The following is a 21075-nucleotide window of genomic DNA, read 5'->3' on the forward strand; positions in this document are numbered from 1 at the left end:
GGCTGTGAGCAGGCTGCCTAAAACAATAAAGCTGTACTTGCCTGCCGGTGCCCTCCGGTAGCCAGCGCTGCTGTCGCTCCGGTCCGGGCGCCATGTAAACAAACATGGCCGCCGGAGCAGCGCTGCATTCAGCTTCCGGCTGAATGCCCGGAGGGCACCGGCAGGTAAGTACAGCTTTATTGTTTTAGGCAGCCCGCTCACAGCCACATATATTTTTTTTTTCAAAACTCGGACAACCCCTTTAAGGTATTCTTATTACCATAACATTGTTTTGATTTGCACATAGGGAGCTATATGGTATTTAGCCCACTGACTGGCTGAGAGCAAGCACTTTCCTCAACCTGCAAGAGTGTTCTACTTGTGTTTTTTTTTTAAAGATTTATACCATTGCTGACCTTGTCTTTATCATTAGGTTTCACAGCGAGTGGAGCGACGACTTCAGCAACTGGAGCAGGAGATGAGAACAGAGCGGCAACAAACTGAGAGAAGACAAGATCACCTAGGTCATGTGTCCGCTCAGCTGCAGGAGGCAAGTCTTCATCCGTATTATTCTCTCTGCATATCTCATTCTATGCAGCGTCTCACAGCCCCCCCCCTGTACAGCTCTAGTGTTTGTACAAGCCATTATTTCTTTGTTACCTGATCTTTCTTGCAAGTCTTCACTTTTGTTGGAATCAATTACATATTATGTTATTAACAGGTCTCCTGCTTTTACTTCATACATTGTATCCTGCCCATGTGCCCATAAAAAAAGTTCAATGCACAGCCGTTTGTTTTACCTCAAGTTTCTATTGGGAAAATCTGTGGTATAATAGCTTGCTATTTGAAATATATTCCAGGAGGAATCAGGTAGATGCTACTCTGCATATAGGGCAGGACTGTCATAATCTTTCAGAAAGCCTGACAGCAGATTTTGACCTGGTCAGTAACCATTGTATGAATATAATCATCTTAAGGACTCTTTTATCTGTTGCCATGGTAAAGTAGATCTCTGGTTTCATAACCATTTTAAACAAGTTGTTTTGAGAGGAGGAATCCGATATAGAAAACAGAAAGATGCCCATATTGTGTTCCTTGTCCTTTTCTTTCCAGAGTTATGCATTCTATTTTGAAGCCACTTGTCAAAAATCTTCCTCTGCCTCAGTGAGTAGGGTGGAGCCTTACTTTGTTCATATTTATGACCTAGTTTACTGCATCCTCTCCACTTCCCAAGATCCTTGTGTTCTCTCAAAAACTATACACTACATGTAAGCAAAGGGTTGATAGCTTCCCTGTTGTGAAGATGGTATTTGGAGAGAGGAGTCTATGATACAGCACAAGGTGTGAAAAGAGACCCATAAAACTGTGTGGAATCACAGACTGGGATTAAGCAATTGACAGGGGAACAGAGGAGATCCTCTGTCAACCTTGGGGCTTATTCACATGACTATAATGGGGGCTGTGATCTGGCTGCACAACTTGCGTCCGGATCACAGCCCCCATTTAAGTCTACGGCATCCAGTCATGGTGCGGTAAGGACACGCTGTTGAGCCAGACCACGTCCGAACGCCTACTCCTCCTCTCTCCTTTTCCCGGCTGTGTGCTATGCTATGTTCCGTCCCAAGGAGCACATGACCCTCTGAATGCATCCTCATTCTTTGCAGAAGACTTGTGCGTTTACTTTGGGGATATATTGACCTTTGTTCCATGTTTGGTCCTTTAAAGGAAATCTACCATCAGAATAACTGATCGTAGATCACTAACATGTACCTCTGCAGCTCATAAATTGAGGGGCTCCATTCCTGCCCACAGAGGGCTTAAGACTCCTTTACACTTAATGACACTTAATTAAAAAAAAATTATAATAATTGCTTCCATTCCAGGATGTGGAAAACAGACTAGAGGACTGCAGAGGTGACACATAGTGATGGTAGATTTCCTTAGTATTAAATAAGTAATTAAAAGCAAATGGTGACATATAATCTTATTAAACTATAGGTAATTCTCCAATCATATGATTTCTTCAATACACAGACACCAGGTAATGATATGATGGAGAATATATCTAGCGCTGGCTGCTGATACCAAGCATTATTGCTGATCATCCCTGTCATCTATTTTCCGGGCTCCCACCCCTCCACTATTAGGGTCACCAGCATGTCGCCTCTCACAAGACTCCTCTCTTGTTCTTCTCAGTCAGCACAAACCAAAAACAAAAAAAGTGTGACTACAAGAGGCTTGTACTCTCATCTAGCAATTTGATTTTATTCTGTCAAATCTTCCCCTTTTCATTTGTCAAAATCTCTGTGTCGCTCTTGTCTCGCTCAGCCTGAGTATGTTAATATTCCCTTCCACATCCAGGCTTTTCTAATGGAAATATGCACACTTAAAAGAGAAGAGAAAGAGAGAGATTGTTGTTATTAAAGGTTTAAAGATGCCCCGGGGACACTCCATTACCGTTCACACTGTTCCTCCTGATTTAAAACTGTTTAGGGCAATCAGAATCCTGGAGTCGCTAAGAGAATAGCGCAGCAGCTTGTAAGGGATTCAGAAAAGAGCAAGCGCTGCCCGACATGAGAGGAGATGAGGGATGGCGGCCAAGCGGTGGGCCGCAGAATGGTGCCCCGGAACAGCAGGGCCAGGGAATTATTTATTTAACTATTCTTGTATGGCAGATGTGGAGGATCTATATTTCCTTAATGATTTCCTATGTTTATTACACTTTGTTCTTTTTTTTGTTTTTTTCTGAAACTTCAAGCATAGCTTTATATTGCGGTGTAGCTTCATGGTTCATGCCGGGTGTTGTAGTCTCACAACATCTGGAGATCTAAAGGTCGTGGAAATTATTTTATATATTTATTTATAATTGGAATAAAATATAAAATAATTAACACTAGTATTGATAATAGTTTGGAGCCTCATAAAGTGATGGGCAGTAATAGCAAACAAACACCAGTCATCTGCATGCCATCGCTTGTTGGACTTTTACTACTGTTTTATAGGGGATGTCTGTGCTTTACAAAAAATGTAAAGCAGGTCAGCGTTCCGATCCAACTACAGGCAGTCCCCGGGTTACGTACAAGAGAGGTTCTGTAGGTTTGTTCTCAAGTTGAATTTGTATGCAAGTCGGAACTGTATATTTTATAATTGTAACCCCAATGCGTGGTTTCTATGGTTTAAGAAACAGGATTAACAAAAAAGCTTATTTGTAGCCGAAGGCTAGAGTACAGTAAATTACCAACATCCAGATGTCCATTTATAACTAGGGGTCGTATGTAAGTCGGGCGTTCTTAAGTAGGGGACCGCCTGTAGTTTCACACGTCTGGTACACATAGAATGTGATGCAGTATCAGGTGTGCGGCAGTGGACGGACAGAAGCATTGGCCTCTGCAAACGACAATAGGAGTGCCAGAGGAGGGTGGTGTGTGTGTGTGTGTGTGTGTTTTTTTAAATTTGTTTGTTTGTTTGTTTTTGTAGCCCCGTCAATCTGCTATGCACATGGGCAACCTACATAAACTAAGCAAAGCCAAATAAACAGTGTACAGCCTTTTGTGCAAAATGATCATAAAAGCTTAACCGGACTGTTTATGTTAGGTTTCCTTGCTCAGACAATGCAACATTGGAAAATGAATTTTTTTTAGATATTTTTTAATATTTATAATTTATTATTCTAATTAATTTTTTTTATTAATGTGCATTGTTTCATTATTTACAGATTTAGTTTTTTGGGGGTAGGAGGGGGAATTGTTATTCCTTTATATGTTTGAGAAAATTTAAAAATGATAGCTTCATTTTCAATATTTTGCACTGTTGGCCACCAGAGTTAGCAGCAGCTACCATGTTATAAGACAATGGGGCAGATTTATCAAGTGTCTGAAAGTCAGAATATTTTTAGGGGGGGGGGGGCTACTGTAGCAATGACTGCCACTAGGTCTTATTTTCAGGGGAGGCCTTGTATTTATAAGCTGCAAAGAAATTGTACCAGGTCTTATTTTCGGGGGGTGTCTTATTTTAGGGGAAACAGGGTATGTACACTGCCAATGTACGCAGAACAGTCATAGGAGAATAGGGATGGGATCTGAACTTGTTACCTATCCTGTAGCAGTGAACAGTGATGGCATCATGATGGGGAAGAGTCAGAACCCGGATCTATCCAATGCAGGATCTCAGTCACAGTTTTGTGAAGTTATTACTGTCAGACATACACCTTTTAAATTTTACTACTGTATGGTTTTAATAGTTGCCTCGGACTCTCTGATTATGATCATGATGTGGAGGGCCCGGCATACTGACATCCTATGTTCTCATTTATGACTGTAACTTTTTATTACTTTCGCTTACCACACTACAGGAACTTAAAAAACGGGAATCTAAGGCTGGTGAGATGGAGACATCACTGAAGGATAAGCTTGGAAAACTTGAAAGTGAAAAAGGCCAGGTTAGGAATTCAAAAGTTCATGTTTGGTCCTATGGAAAATATTTAAAATAAAGAGAAATGTTAAAAGGGCCCTGTGTGGCTGTACTCATCTAGTCATGTAGCTCTATGTAAACATAAAGACTAATTTCTGGTGGTCACGGGAGACTGAGGTAGTTCTGACCTGAAGAAATGTAAAGTAACTGATATGTTTACTTGTAAATATCCATCTCTTCTATGTCCTAACTGAAGTTAAAAGAGGAGTTGGAAAGATATCGGAGGAGGCTCAATCAAACGGAAGGAAACCGGGAAACTCTGCTCTGCCAGGTGCCGTATGTCCAAAAACTCTTTCCTTATTAATATACAATACCTTACTGGAGCATGTGAACAGCCACTGAAATATCTGCAAAATGTCTTTAACAGCTACAGAATCTTGAGTAAAGGCATTTTATTGTGTTTTTCAAGAGGAAGAGGCCTTTCTAAAAATGATTTGATGTGCTTACAAAATTAAAGGGGTTGTCCACTTTCAGCAAATATTTGATATACCGTAGTTTGTGTAAGGAAAAGTTATCCAATTTTCCAATATACGTTCTGTATCAATTCCTCAGTTTTCTAGATATCTCCTTGCTGTCCTTCTTTAGGGAGCTTCTATGTTTACTTCTAGTGAATAGACATCTGTCCATGTGATGTGATGTGATGGACAAGCGGGTGCATGGTTTGTCATTATCACAAGAGCAGTGCACCTGAATGTCCATCACATGACCATGGACAGATTTCTAAGTAAATTGGAAAATTGGATAAATTTTCCTTACAAAAACCATATCAATTATTAGCTGAAAGTGAACAGCCCCCTTAAGCTCCAACTAAGGGCTCAATCAGAAGTGTGATATCTGTTTGCAGGGCGTATTGTGTCCACATTTTTTTTTGTCTGCAAAAAAAACTTGATGGTTTTGTAATGTATTTTCTGCCCTACTCCAATTGTTTGCTTCGCAACATTTTAGATAAAACGGACCAAATGTGGATGTCATCCGTGTGTCGCCTGTTTATTAGCAGATCCATTTACTTCTATGGAGTTCCCTGGTCCACATGTGAGAAAAAAAATGGGGCATCCTGCAAAAAAATAAAAAATAAAATGGACATGTGAATAGACCCATAGAAATAAATGGGTCAGTATGCTATCTGCAAAAAAAAAGATAGCATACTGATATCAAAAATTCCCATTTGAATAAGCCCTGAAGCTGTAGTTTCCTCATATGAATCAATCGTATGTACATATAACTAGGGGTCGTATATATACATACATACGGTCCCCAATTTAAGAACACCCAACTTAAAGACGACCCCTAGTTACTGGCGGACCTGTTGGTAATTTACTGTACTTTAGCCCCAGACTACAATGATGAGCTGTAAGTGTTATCATGAATAAAGCTTTATAGTTCATCCTTGTTCTCAATTTTTTTTAAACTTCAAAACAAAATTGGCTAGAGTTACACTTGTAAAGTGTACAATTCCAACTTGCATACAGATTCAATTTATGAACAAATTACAGAAGCTATCGTGTATATAATCTGGGGACTGCCTGTGTGTATATAATAAGGGAACGTGTTAATTTTCATTGTAGGTGGAGGATCTCCGAAGTCAACTTATAAAGGTGGAGGAGGATCGAAACCACTTACAGCACCAGGTTTCCCAAATGTCCTTTCAAAGCCAACATGAAAACCTTGAGGAGCAGCGGAGGATCCGTGCAGGTAGCCTCATCACTTTTTGTGATGTTCTGCATTTTACTAAACTTACAGGTACAATAATGCATGTCACTGCACTTATTAAAGAGTCTACCACATCCCAACTGTACACAAGTAAAACTAGCCTTCATTTTTCAGTTTCTCAGCATTTTTTTTAGAGAAATGTGTCCACCAGGGTTAAAGGAAACCTACCACTTCCGATGGTGCTTCTAAGCAGCAAATGCCGTGCACCAGCTCAGGGTGAGCTGGTGCCGGCGCTTATCTTCGTTATGTTCTCAAACAGTTTTAACCCCTTAACGCTCTGCGCCGTAGCTCTACTGCGCAGAGGTATAAGGAGTGTATGAAGAGGGCTCACGGGCTGATCTATGACAGATCTATGGGAAAGAGGAAAAGTATGTCTGGAAATCTTATAAAGTGCTCCACGCAGAGCAAGTTGACTTCCTTTAATGCATGGTTTGGAATAGAAGTTGTAGAATAGTGGGAAAGAAAGGAAACTACCCTGATGACTATGATCTGATTCCCCAAGATCTAACCAATGTTATCGTTTTGTGTCCTTTCAGCTGTAGAACGATCTGAACGTGAGAAACAGGACCTGGAACGTCAGATCGTTGAACTGCGCACTCAGGTGAACCAAAATGCTATGCTGTCTGAGATTGATGATCTAAAGCGCAGTCTCAACCAGAAGGACAGAGAAAAGGTTCAGCTTGCAGAGCAACTAGAAGTACGTACACACATTTTTTTTTTTTTTAACAGGATCTATAGAGATTAACGTTAGTTATTCCTCCCTTCACAAGTAAAATCATGACTGGTCTTCTTGTGCCAAATCCCACTGACCCAAGAAAGGGACAAGTAATGGAATATGTTGTATACATTTCCTCCACTACTGTATTTGGTTGTTGTGTGTTTTTTTTTTTTTTTGTTCTTTTTTTTACCTTCTCTATTTGTACAGTGCTTTGTGCCACTCAGTTGGTCCATGTAATATGACAATATGATGTTTTCAGACGCATCATTACTAGTTCATGCCAGGTTCAGCCTCCAACATCTCACATGGTGCCAGAAAAATACCAGTGCAATCATTGTCTCTTAATGTCACACAATCTCCTCTCAAAAGCTTCTCTCTCTCATAAGCAATTAGACGTCACTTAAAGATGTTATAAATCTCTAGAACACAAGGTTACTGCAGCGTCCGTGCTGCCAAGTCTATAGAAAAGGCTTTATTATTAGACTTAGCTCTAGGCGGATGGAGAGTAACCACTTTAATACATCACCTCACAAATCCTATGCTTTAACTTATTTTAGAACAAAAACAACTTGTCCCCACCATTATTTCAATAAATTGAGTCTCTTTCAGATTATCCTCTTAATCTTGCAAGCTTGAGAAGTCATCTAATGTTTTAGATGGCGCTCAACTGTACAAAACAGTGTCCCCAAACTCATGAATCAGGCAGCATAATGCTTGTAGTGTTGTTTTTAGGATGTTTCAGCACTTCTCCTCACCCCCCAGACTAGAACATATATTGCACAATAGTGGAGGTGCTATCGGTGTTGTTTGGGTGCCTATCCTATACTGGAGATAGTAACGAGGGATAATACACATATGCGATCAGCACTAGTGACAAAAGAAAAGTTTACCAGTATCAATACACAATAAAAAGCAAAACATAAATCGTGAATATCACAAAAAGGAATAAAAAAGGCACAGGCACGGCAACACCGTAGGGAGGTACTAAAGGGGCCCAAGTACCGACCATACCAAAAAAGACTAGATAGTCTGAAAAAGTGTAATTTATCGTAGAAAATTGTATCAGATTGAGAAGTTATGAGTCAGGAAAAACGGTATTGTTTGTATATATATATATATATATATATATATATATATATATATATATATATATATATATATATATATATATATATTAGAATTTTGTGATATTTACAATTTTATTATATGTATTTTTTTGTGTATTACTGGTAAACTTTACTCTTATCACTAGTGTTGATAGCATATGTGTAACATTTTTAAATTAGTATTAATGGGGTTATCCGGCTGTTAAAAATTACTGAGGGCCGGGCTGGGGTGGGCTAGTTAAAAATAATAAACGTGTACTTACCTCCTCCGGTGCCGCTGATGTCCTGCGCTGCGGTCCCTTCGATCCGCGCCCCTGTTTGTTTACAGGGGCACAGAAGACGTGCACAGGGAACTTCTGGTCCGCGATGTGGCCGGCTCCTCCCATCCGTTATAAGCGCTGGGAGATGGTGTCGGATGGGAGCTTCCGGCCAGCCCCTGTATACAAACCGGCGCAAAGAAGAGACTGACAGCGGCGCGGGAGATCGGCAGCGCCGGACGAGGTAAGTACATGTTTATTATGTTTAACTAGCCCGGCCCTCAGGATTTTTAAACAACCGGATAACCCCTTTAAAAAGTTTTACGTCTAGTGGGAGATGGTGCTCGTTTTTTGTATATTATCACTTGTAGTGTTATGTTCTCTCACCCCTTTGTTGCCCAGTACAGGCCATTCTGAAAGGTTACTGATGTGAAAAGGGGAAAGACACTAAAGGGGAACAGGAGTGCATTGCCAGACCGTTCCAGTTGATCCAATCCAGTATTGGGTTTCTTTCAAACTTTTTTTCCTAACTTTTAGGCCTTAAACACAGACCTGGAGAAGCGGGAGCGGCAGCAGCTGAGGATCTTGCAGCAGGTTAAGGACATCCAGGCCCGTTATGAGATGTGTGAAAAGGAAAGGAGACAGTTTGAGAGCCAGAATTCTGAGATGGGGCAGCAACTTGAGGAGGTGACCCAAGAGGCTGAAAGGTGCCTAACTGAGCTAAGACAGGCAGAGGCCCTTCGTCTGGAAGCCGAGAAGAAGAAGGAAGATCTAAAGTCTAAGGCAACAGAAACTGTCAAACATTGGAAACTGAAATGTAAGAAGCTGGAACGAGAGCTCCACAAAAAAGAGGAGTCTGTGAGTTTGTCATCCAAGCAATGCACAGAAGTAAGTCACCATCTCATCTGATTCACTTCAAGTGATCATACAGGTCTACTGCTTTGTTCAGAGGTAGAAGAAATGACGATCATCTTACTAATTCATCAATGCTTTATCGGTCCCATTAGTCTATTCTTCCAAAACCCTCTAAGCAATTACTGGCTAATGTTTAGGCCTCTGTGCACTGGTTGGAAAAAATAATTATTAGCTGTGATTACTGTCACAGAGCAGCACACTCTATTATATTATCTCCTTAGAGACCAGCGAAAGCTAACCGCCTATGGGAATTGTAGTATTCTGTGTTTACTGTAGATAAGGTTTTGAGAATAGTTAAAACAAACTACGGACAGTCCCCGGGTTACGTACAAGATAGGCTTTTCAGGTTTGTACGTAAGTTGAATTTGTGTGTAAGTCAGAACAGGTATATTTTCTAATTGTAAGTCCAGAAAATAAAATTTTTGTCCCAGTAACGATAAGATTTTCTAAATTTGTCATTTTCTATTTGCTATCATGGAAGCAGGGTATATAAATAAAGCTTCACTACAGATGATCATTGTAGCCTAGCACTAAAGTAGAGCACCCAGAGAGCTTCATTATTGTGTTTTTCTATCAGAGGTTCATTTTTCCAGCCATTTTATCACAAAAATGGATATGAAAAGGTGAAATTTAACATGATCTTGACTGTGGCTGCTGGAAACATATAAATGAAATCACTTTATCAAAATCCACTTTTATATGGGAATCCAGCCAGCTAGGCCAACCGCACGTAGCTAGAAGTTGTCTATATATTGAGCTCATCTTTATCATTCACGTTACATATTACCTGGGTTTCTTTTTTAAAGAACTGTGATTAATTAAACTCTTTTGTTCACAGGCGTTGAAAGAGAAGGAGGAATTAAAATGTCAGTATCAGACCACTGTACAACAGGCAGAAAACTTGCGCAAGGAGCTGGCAGAGGTGTTGAGCCGCCGGGCTCAGCAGGAGGAGGAGTTGCATCTACGGGAAGTGCAATTAACGGAAATCCAGGATCAACGGCTGGAGCTGGAAAAAGAAGTGCGAGAATCACAGGAGCTTGTTGCACGTCTGCAGGGTAACATCCACATTTACACCATGTGGTGCCTTATTGGAATTTTACTTGGATAAAGGTGGCAAAAAGTAATGTTGATGTGCCTTATATTGCAGTGCAATTGTGCTGTGTATCTGTAAAGTTTACATTTAGAAAAGCATTCTGGGCATGTCTAATTACAAACTTAAAGGGTTTATACCAAGTTTACCAGGATAGGGAGTTAACAAGTTTGATTGCTGAGGGCCTTACTGCCCAAATACCCACGATCACAAGAACAGGATCCTCAACAATCTGAGGAATCTTCTCACTAATGGATGGAGCTGCAGGACAGGCATGTTTCAGAAATTGCAGAGAATGGCGCTTGTTGTCTCCTGCACTCTCATTGATAATGAATGGGAGTGGCAGAGATAGTCGAGCGCTGTATTTGGCAATTTCCAGCTGCCCCCATAGTATTGGCTGGAGCGGCATTTTGCATGCTGATGCACCCATTCTACAGAAATCTTCCAGTCGTGTGATCACGTGTGTTCCCAGCATCCTAACTTTAAACTGTTAAAAAGAGGAGTTTTGGGGTACTGAAAAAACATTTCCACTGATATCCTGTTGACAGGAGGGAAGGTTACCTCCAAATTATTTAGGAGGAATATTCATGAAAGAGAACCTACCATTTGATTTGATGCATTATGAAACAATCATACCTTGAGAATGCAGTAGCTACACTGATGCAGGTTCATATCTTGGTTAATCCCTGTGTTGAGTGGTTTTGCTGATAAAACCGTTATAACATTATGATAATGAAGCTCTGTCGCTTCTATGGCTGCTTGAGTGCTTCTCCTAGCAGGTGAGTTTTTCACTGCAGGAGAGGATGATGTAATCCCTGGGTTGTGCCTGAAGGCAGAATAATCAATTGCTGCACCATTCCCCAGCTGCTGTGTATGAGTGAACCAGCTCAGGTGACTCCATTTGTAATTGTTTATGTAAGTCAGCCTGACCCAGCTTTCCCATGGTCCTGAATGTTAATTGTTTTTTTTTTAGCAAAACCACTCCACTCAGGGATTTAGCAAGATATGATCCTGCATCAGTGTAGCTACAGCATTCTCAAGGTATGTTTGCTTCATAATGCATCAAATCAACTGGTAGGTTTCCTTTTAAATATTCTGTGTGAGCAATAGAACATCAGGACAAATGTTCATTCACAGAGAGCAAGCCGAATAAATCAAAGCCCAAAAGTATTTTAGAAATGTCCAAAATGTTATGTTTACACAGTAATTCTGTTGACCCTTATTGATGCTGTGAATCTTGTCTGCCTAATGTATATATTACTGTAGTAAATATATAAGAATATATTCCATTAGAAAGCCATGGGTTATGTCCATTGCTTTTTATCTGTGTTGTAGGAGAGCTGCAGCGGCAGGTTCAGCTCCAGGAGCAGTTGCAGGAAGACCGAGAGAGGCTGCAGGAAGAGATTGTGTCCGCTGGCCGAGCTCAGGAAAAGAGTAACGAAAAAATCCTGGAGCAGCAGGAGTCTGTGAGGGATCTAAGTGCCGGGAGGGCGGAGTTAAGCAGTCGCCTGTCGCAAGAGGAGAAGAGTAATAAGGAGCTGAGGAGGAACCTCTGTGAGGCTCAGAAGCAGGCTGAGTTTGCCCGAGAGGAACTGAGCTCTGCAGGCAGGCAGCTGAAAATGGAGAGGGATGTACACCAGCGGGAACTGACTGACCTGCGCTCTGCTGCTCAGACAGCTAAAGCCAAACATGAGCGCAACATTCAGGAGATGTTGGCCCACTTCCGGCAGGAGAGGGAGGAGCTGGAATCGCACATCCGTACCCTGAAGGTAATGTGTGATGTGAGGACAAATTCGTAACTGCATGTATTTACATATCTTTATGGTCACATTACACAAAAATTTCACTTCTTTAGTTTCTACTTTTTTTTTTTTTTTTTTTTTTAAGAACAAGGTAATGGTCAGGAATCACATTTTCTTACATTGCCTTGAGAGCTCAGTAACCGGCACAGCACCAGGAGGGATTTGATTTCCCATCTCTGTGGTTCGTAGAGGTGAACATAATCTGAGTGTTTTTAAATCTATTATTAAAGTTGTGCAAGTAGTCTCCCTGCCAAACCACTTGCAAACACTGACAGTCCTTAAGTGATGTCATTGTCACTTTCAGCAAATTTAATACAGGAGTAGATATTATTGATGGACATGTTACACTGTACATATGGTGTCTGGTGATAAATCACTAAAGCTGTGTCCTGATAACTACTAGCTGAGATAGATTCTTGTAACCTCAAAGTTGCCTCCAATATGTCCATCACCTCCAGGTCAGGCAAAGCAGGGCACCAGTCCACTTGTGGCTCCATCCCATTATATAGATGGTCTGAGCAGTCTATAAAAAAAGCTAATGGGTGTAATTAATCTTATAGCCCACAATCTGTTTCATGTGTACCAAGACAGAAAAAGTTCTAGCTCGTAAATATTCAAAATTTTAAAAAAACCATTGGCCCCCACCGGACGTCTGGCCATCCAGACCAAAAAGACTGTGGACATTTCTCCAAACTTTAATAGTGGCCCCTAATGTGGGTATAGTCCTAACCAAGTCAGGTAATTCAGAATCGTATATCGGAATCAAGGTTGTAAGGGAAAATTGAGGGAAGAAATGAGCTTCTAAGGCAGGGCTAGCAAAATGCAATTATTACCTTAGCGACATATCGCATATTAGCAGCTAAACTATAGAGAAAAATCTCAGGCATATTTAAATACCCGTGAGATTTGTTGTTGGAGTTTAAACATTCTAATTCGGATTCTCCATTCACTGCCCCATATAAAAATCCTAAAAGCCTTGTTGAGGGTTTTAACATTGGACTTTTATATCAACATTGGTAATGTTTTGAATGAAATCTATCAGGCCATGAGAATATAGGGAGACTGGATCAGCTATGATATTCATTCCCAAATATTCAAGAGCCAATCAGAAAAATAGCAGGAATGACCTGTTTAGGGTTAGAAACCAACAACAGGATATCATCTTCAAACACCAACCGCTTAGTTTCAACCCCATTTATGTATATGCCCTTAAATGAAGATCTTGTAAAACCTGTGAAAGGATATCCAAAGCTAGATAGAAAAAGTAAAAAAAAAAAAAAAAAGTTAAGCACTAAAGTTAACACATTAGAAAAATAAAAAATACATGAAAATATAAACCCTTAAAATGTCACTTTCCCATAAAAACACTTAATAAAGTATAAAAACCACAAACACACAAAATACTGCCGCATATTTGGTACTGCTGCGTCCGTAACAATCTATATAATAAAACAGAATCGTTACTGGACCTGCACTGTAAATGCCGGGGTAAAAAAAAAAAGCAAAAAAAATTCCTAAAAAAGATGATTTTTAATTAATACCCTTTAAAAAATGCTCTAAAAAGTGATTTAAAAAAGTTACGCAAACTAAAATAACACCACTAAAAAGAACAATCCTTCTTGCAAAAAATAAGCCCTTAATCAGATTTGTAAGCCGAAAAATAAAAAAGTTATGCATATGAAAGTCGGTGTTGCTAAAATTAACATTTTCGCCAAAAAAACAATATAAATGAGGTTTTTTCGTAATCGTGGAGACCCATAGAATAAAAATAATATACTATTTTTACGGTATGGTAAACGGCCAAAAAAAAACACACAAAGAAAGTTCCTAAAAATTGATGATTTTCATTACCTCCACCAACAAAGAGTTAATAAAATCTCACCAATTAGCTATGGATGCCCCAAAATTATGTACCATAAAAGTGCATCTCATGTGGCAAAAAAATAAGCCTCTACAGGTCCACAATAAAAAAACAAAAAACATTATAGCCTGTACAATGTGACAATGCAGATCTGCTCTGGATGGCGCCTCCTTCCCCTCTATGCCCCTCTGTGCGCCCATACAGCAGGTTACTCAGTGCACTCGGGAGAGTGGAGTCTTATTTCATTTAATCCATAATCCACTTAAAAGTCGTTGTTCATACGCTGAGGTGTGTAGTTTCCATAATGGGGTAATTTACGAGTCTCGCTATTATTTAGACCTTTCACAGTCAATTAAAAGTTGAGCAGGTCCATCTAAATATTAGTTTTGGTGATTTTCCCCAAAATTTGAAAAATGGCAAACAAATTCTGAGCCCCATAACATTCTAGTAAAATATGTGGAATCTTAATAAACCATTAAACATAAAGCAGACATTTGGGAAATGTAAGTTATGAATTTATTTGGGTGCTATGACTATCTGCCTCAAAAGTAGAGAATTTAGACTCTAAAAATAAAGAATTTTTCCAAAAAATTTTTTTTTCCATAACTAAACACAAAAGATTTCATCCAAATTTTTAAACTAATTTGAAGTACAATGTGTCACGAGAAAACAATATCAAAATCCCCTGGATATCTCATAGCGTTCCAAAGCTATGTCCCGTAAGGGTTAAAAAGGACATGCGACATGGGGCAGACCTACCTCATGCCACACTCTACATTTACAGGACAAGAAGGTTATTTGTCAACTTATTCTGAGGTTTTTTTTTTTAATGTACTTGTAGGCAGAGCTGATTGACACCAAATCTCTTGTGAAGTCTGAGCGCCAACGACTGGAGAAAATGAAGATCGAATGTGATAAACTTTCTGAGGAAATGCTCTGTGGCAGAGAGGAAAGTGCTGCTCTTAGGTGCAAGTACCAGCTGGCAGCACAGGATATGGAAGAGAAGGTACAATTTCTGTATTATTGTTACACTATTTATATAATAGGGTCATGTAATAGGGTTTTCGATTTTGTGAATAAAAATCAGGATAATGGATAAATATTATCTAAGGACAGTCATTCCCCATCCCCAGGATACAGGTTGAGTGTTTTATCAGCCAATGCTCCGTTACCAAAGGTCTCATTAAATTGAATAGAGCCCTGACCGACCATACTTGTCATACTTGTTCTCAATCCCGTGGATAGGAAATAATAATAAATTCTTTAGTTATATAGTTATATATTTACCGTATTTCTCAGACTATAAGGCGCATGAAAAATCCTTTGACTTTCTCAGAAATCAAAGGTGCGCCTTATACTCCAGTGTGCCTTATATATGAACCGTACTTGCAGACAACAGCTGCCTTGAACAGTGCACAGGTCTGCCACCTGCTGGTCATTCATCCTTTAAAATCAGGTGCGCCTTCTAATCCGGTTCTCCTTATATATGAACCTAGATGTTTTAGCAAGCATTTAAAGATGGTGCACCTTATACTCCGGTGCGCCTTATAGTCCGAAAAATACGGTAATCTCACAACACCAACCCCTATATAAAGTTTTTCAACCAAAAGCAAGTAATGTTAAAATGTGTAAATCTTTATTGATAAAATTCATGAATGGACAGTGCAAATGTTAAATACAAAAAGTGGGACATCAGCAGGCAATGTGTCCACAATGAACACAACTCCTTGACAAAGATCTGTGGGATAAGACGTTGTAAGCGCAGTAGTAGTTGGCAACCAAAAGCTGCTGTTGGTTACAACCTGCAGTTAGCAGTTCTTTCACTAACCACTTGGAGGCGCCTCAGCATTATTTTACTTGTTACTTTCCTATTGGCGATTGAGAGCAGAGGTGAACATTTATTGCTGCATTTACAGAGATTTCAAGGTGTCTATGATAAAATAGTAAACATAACAGAGAAGTCTTTATCTGTTTTTGATGATGAATGCACCACAGTACAACATAAGATCTTCTATGTGATGGTCTAGTAATGTTGTGTAACTGGTTGGGATTATTTTGGGCATGTGTACGTACATATGAAGCACATGTGAAAGAAGCAGATTTTTGCTTTGATCAGGTAGACCCTTATCACAGGATCAGTCTGTAACACTGAGTCTCTGCCTGACATGTGTGATGGGGATGCCTCAGCAGTTATGGCAGGGATGTCAGCAGGGGGTCACCCTGCAGCCCCTGCTGCTGCTCTTATGTGGCAGATGTGAAGAAAGAACTGGCATGTAACCAAGAAGCTCAGCTCTGTCCGCTGTTATCCCAGTAAAGAGAGACAATCTTGGATAATAACACTTGTGCACACATAGTAGACGGGGTGCCATGCTGTCTGCTGATGATACAGGGAACAAAGCAGCTAGTATACAGCCGGTGCCACCATAAGAACAAAGTTATCATCCGCTTGATGCAAAATTACTGCTGTGTTACCTTCTGTGCTATGATGTATGACCCTATGTGTTGGACATCAAATCCTGTATCAAAGTGACGCTTTGCCTTTCACACATAGTTGCAAATTAAAATTGGTTAGCGATTGGATGTGTGATGTGGCGTGCAGACGAGGAGCAGATGTTTGCTTTGCTGGATGTTGGCTGGACAGATGTTTACTGTCAATTCTAATGGCAGTGTCTTCTCTTACAGGATCACAAACTGAAGAAAATGGAAAGCGTCAATCAAAACCTTAAAGAAAAGCTCAACTCTCTAGAAACGGAGCAAGAAACCATTCTAAGTGCCATAGAGACTGAAATCAACTCCGCCTGTCAGATATTGTCCAGAAGCTCCGTGGAGAAATTTAAAGTAATCCCTTATTATTAACCCTTGTTCAGTCTTGTGTCCGACTAGGATTTGTATGTAATGATGACATACACATACTGATACTGTCCCTATCATTGATGATGTTTATGAGAATAGCAACCAAAATATCAAGTTGCCTATTTAAAGTACAACCGTAAAGTATGCAAACTTGAGCAAATGAGCAATTCTCGTATTTGCGCTAATCAGTAGGTGTTTTATCTGCTAGCAGAGGCTTTACCATGCCCCCCTTGCGTGCTCTTTATTTGCCATGCTTCTGGTAACCATGGGAAACCATATAGGACGAGAGGAGCAGTAGTAGAATAGTGCAAGAAAAGAGGACCTTGAGTGATTTCACAAGCAGGTGACTCATCACATGCTTTAGGTCGGCCAATTACAAACTTGCTTTCCTGATTCTTATGAATGCCTTTGGCTGATGTCACAACCAGGAAGTCCCTCCCACTTCAGGAATAGCTGAATATGATTTATAAGAAGGAATGATAGATCTATACCAGGCTGTATATCATTATAGGAAGAAGCCAGCAGCAATGATACAGGCATGGTTGGAATTGTTGTCAAAGGAATTTTTTTTTTTTTGTCAGGAACTTTACAGTTACGCTTTAAAGGCATACCTCCCAACATTATAAAGGTGTTTTTGCATATAACCCCTCCCCGCCCCCAGTATGTCCGCACAGTGTAATACCTAGAATAATTCCTCTTACACACTATATACTGACCCTGTACAATGCCCCACTCCCCCTCCCCTCCTATTGTGGTCCCTTTCTATGCTCCCTCTCTTATTATGAACCAGTCTCTGCTCCCCCTCCCCCCTCATTGGTCTCCTTTTCTCTGTTGCCATTTCTTATAATGTCCCTTATCTGCTCCGCTTCTTATTGTTCCCCCTCTTTGCTCCCCTTCCTTACTACAACACCCTTTCTGCTCCCCCTCTTATTATGTTCCTTATCTACGCCCCCACTTATTATGCCCTTTATCTGCTTTAAATTGAGGCCTCTCCCCCCTCCTGGTTATTAAACAAAAAACTTTACTCGCCTTTCCATCATTCCTCCACAGTCCTGCTTCCTCCTCTCCCTGGGGCTCCAAGTTGATGAGGCATTCTCCCTATTATCCAGGACAGTTGGGACCTAAATTTATAGGGCCTTTATGCAGTTATTGACAGTTATTGTGGTAGGTGGGAACCTAAATCTGACCTTCCAGGTATGCCCTCTCAATTACACTATTTTGTAGGCACAACACATGAAATGCTGCAATAAAGAGGGATTGAAGTGCAGCATACAAAAGAGCAGGGTTTTTTTTTTTTTTTTTTTTTTTTAAGTTATGTAAATTCATTTTATAAGTTTTTGTAGTGTTTCTTTTTTCATTTTTTTATTTTTAATAAAATGTACAAGAATAGTTTTAGATGGCTGATAGGAATAGTAAAGTGTAATGCCAAAAATCCCATCATTACTTTCACCATTGACTGACTAAAAATAATGTCACAGAGCAGTCCTATAAAACTGCATAGACCTCAGTAAGTCTTCTCCAGCCTATTGCTGCCTATGGCCATGAGGCTACAAAAAATACAATAAATACAAATAATCTACAGTCCGCAGATAAAGGCAGATTAAATAGTTGTTTCTATTTGAGTGGTTTTAATAAAAAAATGTTAAAAAAAAACATGATTGGCATTCGGTTAAGGTGTAGAGAAAGATGCACACAAACTTAAGCAGGATCTTCCTCCCTATTCTTTGTAGGAGACTTCTGCATCCACAGAGTTACAGATCACATACTCTTCTGCTAGCTACACATATAAGCATCACATGACCTCCCCCACTTGGCAGAGTAAGCAGGGAGCAGAACCCCATTCCTCTGTGAAACGGTCCTGTATCTTTTGTGTAAACAATCAACACTGATACACTGATAATCTGCACAGAGAGAGGAGATAGAAATCACAGGATTCTTTTGTGACAGGCTAAACTAAGGATGATAGCAAAGAAACTGATATACATAGGTAATGAAAGTAATAGGAAAATTAGAGCTACTGAAAATAAAATATTATTGGAGGGACACTTTAATGTTGGTTAATGTATCACCCCAAAACTGGCTTGCAAAAAAAAAGTCTATAGAGAGCAACATAGAAGAAAATATAAAAAACATTGTTCCTGATAAGTGACGATGGGTACCCTGCTCGCAGTTAAGAAGCCCAAACTTAAAACAAATAATTGATATTGTTTGTGCAAGGAAAAATTATAATACTGTATCAATTATTCATGGTTTTCTAGATCTCTGCTTTCTGTCCTGGGAAGAATGCAAATAAGTTTTCCAATGTGTTAAATGGAAAACAATACCTCCTTTTGCTTCCTTGAAAGGCAGCCCCCTTAACATCAAGTATGACCTACAAGAAGTCTAAAAACATGATGTGGAACCTAGTTGGGTCTCCTCAGTACAGTGTAGGGAACGGATTTGGCTGTGTGACTATTGACTAGGATCAGACAGTAGGTGTTCTCCTTAAGGAGACAATGCCAATTAAGGCCACCTTAAAGGCATGTGGAGACTTAAACACCTTGGAAAACTTATTTGCATTCTTCCCAGAATTCCCTAGTGGAGCATCTATGGCTTTAAGTCTCCACATGCCTTTAAGGTGGCCTTAATTGGCATTGTCTCCTTAAGGAGAACACCTACTGTCTGATGCTTTCTGTCCTGCTATACAAAGCTTCTACTTCCAGCGGATAGAAATCTGTCCATGGTCTTGTGATCATGTGACCGTTGGTATCATATAGCATAATCAGACAGATTTCTATCCACTGGAAGTAAACAAAGAAGCTTTCTATAGCAGGACAGAAAGCAGAGATCTAGAAAACTGTGAGATACAGAGAGTATATTGGAAAATTGTATAACTTTTCCTTAAACAATATCAATTAATTGTTGAAAGTGGACAACCCTTTTAAGCAGATTTCGATTGACTCATGCACTCTGTCTAGGTTGGAATACACCATTAATGAAAAATAATTAATGAAAACTTTTTTATGTTGTACTAAATCTGTGTAATTTCTTCCAGCCTCTAAGCGGTGCTGCACACCTGAGAGAAGACCCCCATTACTGGCTAGCAGAGACTAAGGTAAGGCTCTGTGTAGTGTTCACCTCCTCTGCTCCCTGTATAATAGGCCAGAATACAAATGTGTGACTGCTGGCCGCAGACGTCCTCTAGTGCTGCACAGGAATGTCTCCTCCTTTTAATATAGTCTCTATGGGCCTCTGGATATGATGGGGAAATGTCCCTGCTGAGAGTAGCATCTGCCTGGAGTGAGCAGCTGTGTGCACGGTCGGCCACACAGACTGCAACAGCTGGACAAGATCTCACACATATCTGCTCTTCTCTCCCGCCTCCATACTGGCTCTCACTCTCATTAATTTATTCTAATGATTTATCAGGGTGTACATGCCATTATTGTTCTGTACATGGGACATACTGTACGCCCTTATGCAGTACAGTACACAAATCTTCTCAGGACAAAAGATTTCTTCTCCAGCAAGATTTCATTGTTTGTACATGTAACCACTATCTGTACTGATTACCAGTATTAAGAAGTACAGCTGCTAACCATCCAACTAATGTCATCCCTAGATTGCGTCCACATAATTCTTATCGGGCTCCTGCCTCCCCCCTCCTCCAAAAACACAGACTTTAGCCCATGGATCCCCCCTCCTCCTCCTAATATAGCCTCCTCTACCTAATACACAGACATCAGCCCTGTACCTTCTTTTCCACTCTGTCAGATATGCCAAGCACATGTAGTGACTTGCCACCACCACAGGGCACACTGACCTGTTCCTCTAGCTTTTGAATATGCAGATACACATGTTTAAGGGAACCTTATATTCTTGCCAGTCTTCTGTGGCCTCTGTACCTGAAGATGAAGCCATGTGGTGATGGTCCAGGAATACAGATGTGTATGTGCTTTGCAGGGGCCAAGGACACCTGCATGAAAATATTTTCCTACTACAATTCTGGATCGTGGTCACCTGGCAGCCGTAGCTTGGTGCACGAGTTTCACAAGTCCTCCCAGAAATAAGGATTTTGCAGGGAGAAGGGAAAATTAAATGATATGTGCAGCAGAGGCTGCCAGTAATGTGGTGAGTTTCACGGCTGTATTGTGTCTGGCAAGGTTGTAGTTGGTCATGGAAAAATAATGTATGTGGCTGCTGGATCAGAAGGGCAGACCGCACGAGGTGAAGTGGAGAGTAGTTTGTGGATTGACCAGTTATAGTTCAGAGCGTCCGTAAATGATTAAAATAAATATATCAAGAATGGAAACTAATGTCGTGGGGGTTGAGTGA

General features: G+C 40.2%; 1 protein-coding gene across 5 annotated transcripts in view; it reads left to right on the forward strand.

The window, feature by feature from the left end:
- The window catches only part of CEP128 (centrosomal protein 128), a 108309-nt gene that overhangs the window by 37797 nt on the left and 49437 nt on the right, over positions 1-21075 (forward strand). For all 5 annotated transcript variants that reach the window (XR_011848909.1, XR_011848908.1, XM_072116743.1 and 2 more), the window contains exons 8-18: positions 413-529; positions 4331-4417; positions 4646-4720; positions 6015-6141; positions 6696-6856; positions 8778-9128; positions 9994-10210; positions 11581-12014; positions 14750-14914; positions 16591-16746; positions 19796-19855. Coding sequence is in view for 3 of the 5 variants with exons in the window: in XM_072116743.1 (XP_071972844.1) it covers positions 413-529; positions 4331-4417; positions 4646-4720; positions 6015-6141; positions 6696-6856; positions 8778-9128; positions 9994-10210; positions 11581-12014; positions 14750-14914; positions 16591-16746; positions 19796-19855 (1950 nt within the window). In the remaining 2 variants the exon portion in view is untranslated. The remainder of the gene's footprint in view (positions 1-412; positions 530-4330; positions 4418-4645; positions 4721-6014; positions 6142-6695; positions 6857-8777; positions 9129-9993; positions 10211-11580; positions 12015-14749; positions 14915-16590; positions 16747-19795; positions 19856-21075) is intronic.

Source organism: Engystomops pustulosus, chromosome 7 (assembly GCF_040894005.1).
Source record: "Engystomops pustulosus chromosome 7, aEngPut4.maternal, whole genome shotgun sequence".
NCBI classification, from domain to species: domain Eukaryota; kingdom Metazoa; phylum Chordata; class Amphibia; order Anura; family Leptodactylidae; genus Engystomops; species Engystomops pustulosus.